At 38.7% G+C, this 6,910-nt stretch overlaps 1 protein-coding gene across 1 annotated transcript in view; it reads right to left on the reverse strand.

Moving 5' to 3' along the window:
* Nucleotides 1–6,400, reverse strand: part of SLC15A5 (solute carrier family 15 member 5) — a 31,018-nt gene extending 24,618 nt beyond the window's left edge. The window contains exons 1-3 of the mRNA XM_041398819.1: nucleotides 6,371–6,400; nucleotides 4,164–4,682; nucleotides 2,330–2,552 (exon numbers count right to left, since the gene is read on the reverse strand). Of these exons, the coding sequence (XP_041254753.1) occupies nucleotides 2,330–2,552; nucleotides 4,164–4,527 (587 nt within the window). The 5' untranslated portion in view covers nucleotides 4,528–4,682; nucleotides 6,371–6,400. The remainder of the gene's footprint in view (nucleotides 1–2,329; nucleotides 2,553–4,163; nucleotides 4,683–6,370) is intronic.
* Nucleotides 6,401–6,910: the final 510 nt, after the last annotated feature.

Here is a 6,910-nt window from a genome sequence, read left to right on the forward strand (position 1 = left end):
GATAAAAACTTTAATGCTACATAAACCTAATACTCTTCCTAAAATATTTTACAGAAACACATTTGTGCTGAAAAATTTAAAGAAGTAACATCCAGGTGATTCTTATTGAAAAGTATTGTTTATGTTTATACAGCTTGGTAGGAGGAGGTCAGTTTTCTCAGAATCACCATGGAGTTCTTTGCAAAAATAAAGTGGGTGAAAAAATCCCAAAGAGGTAGAAAAAAATTTTAAAAAGTCAAAGTAAAGTGTATTGAGGAAATGGCAGAAATTGAGCTGCAGTATGTGGAAACAAAACAGAGAGAGTGAGGGTGGAAAACACCATTGGTCCCACATTCTCTGAAGTTTTTAAAGAGTCTGTAAGACAAGATACAGCTCTGCCCATTCTCACTGTACCCTTTGCTCTCATTCTCTGTCCCCACAGACAGAATGTATTTCTCCTCCTGCAAAACAGAACCAGTCCATAACCTTAACCCTGGAAATGCAGAAGGACCTAGAAAAACTTAATCCAACAGAATCCAAGTTAGTTCTTCACTTAGCATTGATATATTCTATTTATTTATAAGGTCAGAGCCACAGTACATACTGCAGCTTAGAACCAAGCTGTAAGATGTGCCAAGCAATCTTCTTGAAGGATTGAATAAGAAAACAGGTAACTACCAGGACTTTTAACCCAGTCTTTAATTCAATAATTGTGATTGTTTAAACTGAACTTGGATAAGACCAGACCCAAACTCATCAAGAGTATGCCATCCCATTTTATATAATTTTAAAATTTCGTCCCATGGCAAGCACCCACCAAGAGAGAACAGGCTACCAAGGAAAAGTGAATATATTCTCAAGGGTTTAATGATTAAAAATGCTTAGAATGAACCCCCCATTCTTCTAAATTTTGAGATTGCATTCCAAAGCCCCTCCTTGGGTGCCAGTGCAGAAATTAATTTTTTTGAATCACACATGTGCCTGTCTTGATATTTCCAAAGTTCCAAGAGCTGACCCATTTGGATTCCCCCCAAGGAACTTTTTATTCATATTATATCTCCTTTGTAATCAACACTGAGAAATGTCACTTTGATTAAACACAATTCTGAATGGCTAAGACCACAGTACAATAAACTCTCCAGAGCTATCTTTCAGAACAACTGATTGCTCTCCAGTCTTAATCCCCCAGAGTCTTATTTAATCAAAATGATGTTGCTAATTAAGGATTAAAACTCAGAATAGAGTAAAAAGGAAGGATTTTTTTTTCCCTCTTCTCTGCTGCGGGCAGGTCAAGGAGGCAGAATCTGCTGTAAGGAACTAAACAGTCTCATCCACCTTTGGTAAAGCTACTTTATTCGCTGAAGTTTGGATTTAATTCAAAACTCCTTGATATTAACATAATTGGAGGAAAAAAGAATAGCCAGGAAAGCCATCCCCAAAGGAGGAGGGATCTGATTCACCAAGATCTTCATTGATTCTTCAGCATTGTATTGTTAATATGCAAATGTGCTCAGTTTTTATTTTAATAACCATGCATGTAAAGGAGAAAGAAGAGGGCAGTTTAGGGCTTTCTTTCACCCTTCCTTAAAGCAAGAATATGGAGAGTCCCACTGCAACTTCCTCACTGCATCGTTTAACCAGAAAATATAGCACTCTCTATAGGCCTACAGAAGGGGCAAATAAGGGCAAACAAATCATCAAAAATTACCTCCCTAATGCATAGAGAAATAATTAATACCAAAAAAGTAATCCAAACCCTGATTTTTAAGAACCATTTTAAGAGCAATTACTCCTGTGAATAAAAAAAAAAAAAATCAACCAAAATACAAATGCCAAGTGGTTTATCAGATGCCACAACTTTTCAACAACAAAGCTGAAATAATAGAGCAGATTCCTACCAGTGAATTTAGTTTGAGACAACCCACAATTCCAGAAAAACAGTAGTCTACTGCCAAAAATTTACCCTGATGTAAATCTCAATATATTATTGAATTTTGACACTGTTAGTGAGCAACAGCAAAATATCCTAAAGGCATAGCCATGTTAAAGGCAGAAAACCAAATGGAGTATGTTGTTCCAACAGCAAAAAGGTTAGCAAGCCTTTTGAGTACTTAGGCAAATTTTTTAATCCTTAAAACTCTGAGCACTTCTGCAGGTGGCCAAAATAGATTGTCTTCTACTAGCAAAAGGAAGAAGCCAGGAAGAGTTTTAACTCTTGGAAACTCTTCCAAAGTCTCAGAGTTCTGCCATTAAAACCAAAACGTGACACACACCATCCACAGAATCTTTGAATTTCGAGGCAATTCTCTATCACTCCTCACAGATATTTAGCCAACATTAAATTACCAACCAGTTGAAAAATGAAAGGAGCTCCTTTGGGCCACAGTCCTCGAGGCTGTAGGCACTCAGTGGGCACACAATGGCTCTTATTCCTCCTATTCCCAGGCTGGCTGTGAGAAGTGCAAAGTAGAAGATGATTTTCTGCTCCATTTTGGGCAGGGTGAGGAGAACGTGTCGTCTGTCGATGTGGACATCCTCGAAGGGGAATGACACCACAGGTAACAGTGCTGTGCCTGGAATGCAAAGAAAATGGTCATTGGAAAGGAATTAGAACCAGATTAATAAGACTTGTATTTTTTAGAGCAGGTATGTTCTGTGCAGGTATGAAAAGACAGATGGAAAATCAAAGATAAACAACAGAAAAGTGTAAAGAGGGAGAGACTGTAGAGAGGCAGAAACTTTTTGGATGTTGCTATGTAAAGCAATACCGCTCTGGACCTCTGAGAAACCAAACCTCCTCTGAAGAGCTTGCAAGGATTCAAGTTCTTCTATCAACTGAACCACCAATTAACCAAAAAAACCACCACAAAACATCCCACAGTGGAGTGCAGATTTTTTTTTTTCATCTTCCAAAATCCCAGAATTTTAACAGGAATCATAAATTAAGAAACTCAAAACTTTTTTGGAAAAAAAAATATTTCTGTAGCAGCTTCATAGCAAATAGGATTTTCAGAAAATTTTGCTATAGAAGTACTGCCATGAATTGCATTTGCCTCTTCTAGTCTGCAAAACAAGTCTTTCAGGTTTAGTCAGTTGTAGATTTTTGAAGTTTTAATGGACTTAAAGCTTAAAATATATTGGTGTTTCAACAACACCAGTATTAGCCACTACTATGACTGTGCATTAAACTTTAACATATCAGAAATGTTTAATGATTTATCTCCAAAGGAAGAAATGCTCTAGTTAAAACAATACCCAAATGCATCAAATTGTGTTTGTGTCTCCAATCGTCTACTTTAAGAAATGCAGAGAAAGGACAAGTGACAGAAAGAATTAAACCAGAATACAAGGGGAGAAACAGTGGAAAACAACAGCAAACATTTTTCCAGACTGCTTGAATAACGGTTTTGCAATCAGCTCAAGAACATTTCAGTAATGTTCTGATTTTTTTAACTTGCTTTGTTGTGTGTCTAAATAAGAATGTGGCTGGCTATTGTAGAAATCAGACTTGCTCAACAACTGGTCCAAGCAAGAAGCATTTCTATCAACTTGGTTTAATTTGACAGAGTAACCAGCAGGTTGTGCTGGAAGAAGCCCTACAGGAGGAGGCCAAAATAGTGCATGGGAGATGCCCCACCTGCTACAGAACAGGTGGATTTTGTTTGAGCAGTGCTTTTTCTGTAAAAAAACATGCTCAAAATAATACCCAGGGAAGATTCAGAATGTGCCAGCAGAAGGCAGGCCCTCAGTGCAGGTGTTAGGATACAAAGTTTGTGCATACTGGTGTGTTCTTAAATACTTCTCCTCTCATCCAAATACGAAACTCCTTCATACCTTTACATATAATCTACTCCTAACAGTGGGGAAGCAGCTCCTAAATTCTCTCTCTGACTGAAGCCTGGCATTTGTGCCAAACACTAATAACCTCAGGGACCAATTTTAAGAGTTGAGCATCCATGCTCTCAGCGAAGAGCCAAGCTTGTGCACCAGCCACGCAAGACGCACACACAAACATTCCTTTGTCCCACTGAAAGCTGCCAAGGTGCAAACACTGCAGTGCATTTCGCAGAGGAGGAGCTAGGAAATCAGCTGTTAGAGGAGCTCTGGGGAACACAGATGCCAAACACCACGCTCAAGAGCGCGTTTCTACAAGGGAACCAGCAAAACACGACGCTGTCACCCACCTAGGAAGTGCAGGAACATGCAGATGCACACCAGCTTGGTCCTCCCCACCAGGTACTCTGCCAGCCAGCCCACCAGCACTGGGGTCAGCGTGGAGGTGCCCACGAAGCCCATGTTGACCATGGCAGCCTGGTGGCTGCGGTAGCCCAGCTTGGCCGTGCAGAAGAGGATCATGTTGCAGACGATGCCGAAGAATGTGAACCTCTCGCACAGCTCCACCAGCAGCACGCAGACGGCCTCGTGGAGCTTCTTCTCAGCTGCAGGCAGCTTCCCAGCACGGCTGCTTCTCCCAGCTCCTTGCTCCTTGTCAGCCATGTGGTTCAAAAATCCCTTCTCCTGCGCATCTCTCCTGTCTGCATCAGGCATGCCTGTCTTTTTTTTTTTTATTTTTAATTTTTTTGGAGTAGATCAGCTTGAGTTACAGGTATACTTCTGTGCTCCTCCACTGTCATTAGCAGACTGGTAAGAGTCTCGCTTTGAATTCCACACTCGGCTACTACAATTTCTTAGGGCACCTGTCACTTTTGAGATATTACATATAGGATCAAAGAATACTTTAAAAAACCCCAAAAAAAAAAAACAAAACAAAAAAACCCAAAGAACTACATGAATACTTGAGCTTCTGAATATAGCAACACTAGGAAGTTAAGTAGTTTATTTAACTAGTTCACTTGGGGGTGAAAGAGATTTTTTTTTCCCCCAGAATTATATTACCTATTAAATTATGTGAATCCAATCCTGTATGTTAAACTCAATCTGTATGTTAAAGATAAAGGTTTAAACACACATGAAAGCTAACATTTTCAGCAAAATTCAAATAACAGATTGAGAAAATAATTTGGTTAAAACCATCCAATACTTTAATTAGGCAATAAGTGAAAAACAGCAAGTAGATAAAGACAGGGATTTTTTTTAAGGTTAACATTATCAAATGATTGTGCTATTTCTTTCTATTTGTGGTTGAAATTCAGATAAAAGTAATTATAAAAATAAGCAATGCTACTAGGTTTAAGGTAGAAAAACAAGTTTTAAAATAAAGTAAGTTGAATTTATAATCAAAACAAAAAAGAGGAACATAAAAACAGCCTAGCCCAAAACTGTTTCTTAAGGCAGATTCTGCCCTGTAGCTGTAATGTGCCAGAAGGGGCAGGGGCATGGGCAGTGTTTTATGTTTTCTTTCCTATCAAACAAAAGCTATTACAGCCTTGAAAGGGAATTAGGAAGAACCAAACTCACAGTGCTTTATAACATTCCTGCTACTTTATCCACAGCAAAGTCTGCTGACCTTTCCCAGGTCAGCTTCTCCATTTTGAGGAGCTCATTAAGATTACTAGCACCTGATTAAAATGCTCCCACCTACAACTGGAAGCATCCCACATCTGTCTTGTGCAAATGTAAATGCATGCACAAATTACAAGGAAATGGAAAACCAGGTCAGCTCCTCTGAACAGAGCTCTCAGTGTTTCTGATGGCATTTTTTTGAGACATGGATTCTGCTGTTTGCTTCCATCTGTCCTTGTAGCTACCCAGATTTGGCCTCTTCAGATCTATTTGGAATATGAGAACTACTACATCACAAAACAGAAGCACATAGTAGATAACCAGCATGGATAAAGATTCCAAGTTTACCTAAAAAAACCCAAAACAACAAAACAACTATGATTCAGACACAAAGCTTAAAAACTCTGAAGACTAATCTAAGTAGTAGAAATAGGTAGTTTCCTAAAATTAAATATACTTTTAACCTATTACAAGTCTAAAACAAGAACTCAGCAAAAGCCTTGTAGCTTTCAGAGACATTCAGTTGGGAGTGAAAACAGCTGTGACTTTTCACATGCCAAGGACTACTTCTGTTTTCTGATCCATGATAGCTAAAATTACCCTCCTTTGAGCAAACCAGCCACTGAAGTCAAAAGTAAAACACAGCTTAGTTTTTTCATCCAAGCCTAAGGAAACCAATTCCAAATTAACACAGGACAGAGAAAAGTATTTTAACTCAGAGGTGCACATAACTTTTGTTTCATGAACAGAACAACTTCTTCATGTTTTATCTATCTGCTCACAATAAATTTTCCTTTTCCTTTAAGCAAATACAACTGTATTTTCTTTAAGCAAATACAACTGTATTTTAACATCAGATAGAAAACATAAGGGCAACCAAATCCTTGAATGTAAAATGCACTGTTTTCCTTCAGAGTGCCAAGTTTACCTGTTTTCATGGGTGCTGGCAGCTCACAGTGGATCACATCATGGGAACCAGCACAGAGAGCAGGGCTCCTAGCTGGGATGGCTCTTAGCCCTCATGTGGTTTCATTTACCCAAATTTGGGGTTACAAGCTGGGAAAAGGGCATAATTGACTGAGCCTTATAAATGCCCCAGAAAGCAGGAATTGGGTGATTTTCAGGATTACTTTTGAATTGCCTTTGCATGTGATCAATAAGGGTGTGGTGCTGACAGCCCCAGATCAATCAGTGCATGATTACCATGTGCAGTGCTAAGAGAATGTACAGCTCCGTGTAACAATAGGATCTTCATTGATTTACTTTTTTAATCACTTCTGCAGCAATTATAGGTGGTCAGTCTATTTACTTGACATGTTTTCTAGTGAATTCCAGTTGAATCATCTGGCATTGAATAGGCTTATTCTTACCCAAGGTAATAGAACTGCATAAAGCCAGATAAAACACTTCTATTATTTGAATTAACATATGTAGAGCTTTATATATAGTGAAGCTCCTAGAAACTGGA

Source organism: Onychostruthus taczanowskii, unplaced genomic scaffold (genome assembly GCF_017590055.1).
Source record: "Onychostruthus taczanowskii isolate IOZ18803 unplaced genomic scaffold, ASM1759005v1 scaffold15, whole genome shotgun sequence".
NCBI classification, from domain to species: Eukaryota; Metazoa; Chordata; class Aves; order Passeriformes; family Passeridae; genus Onychostruthus; species Onychostruthus taczanowskii.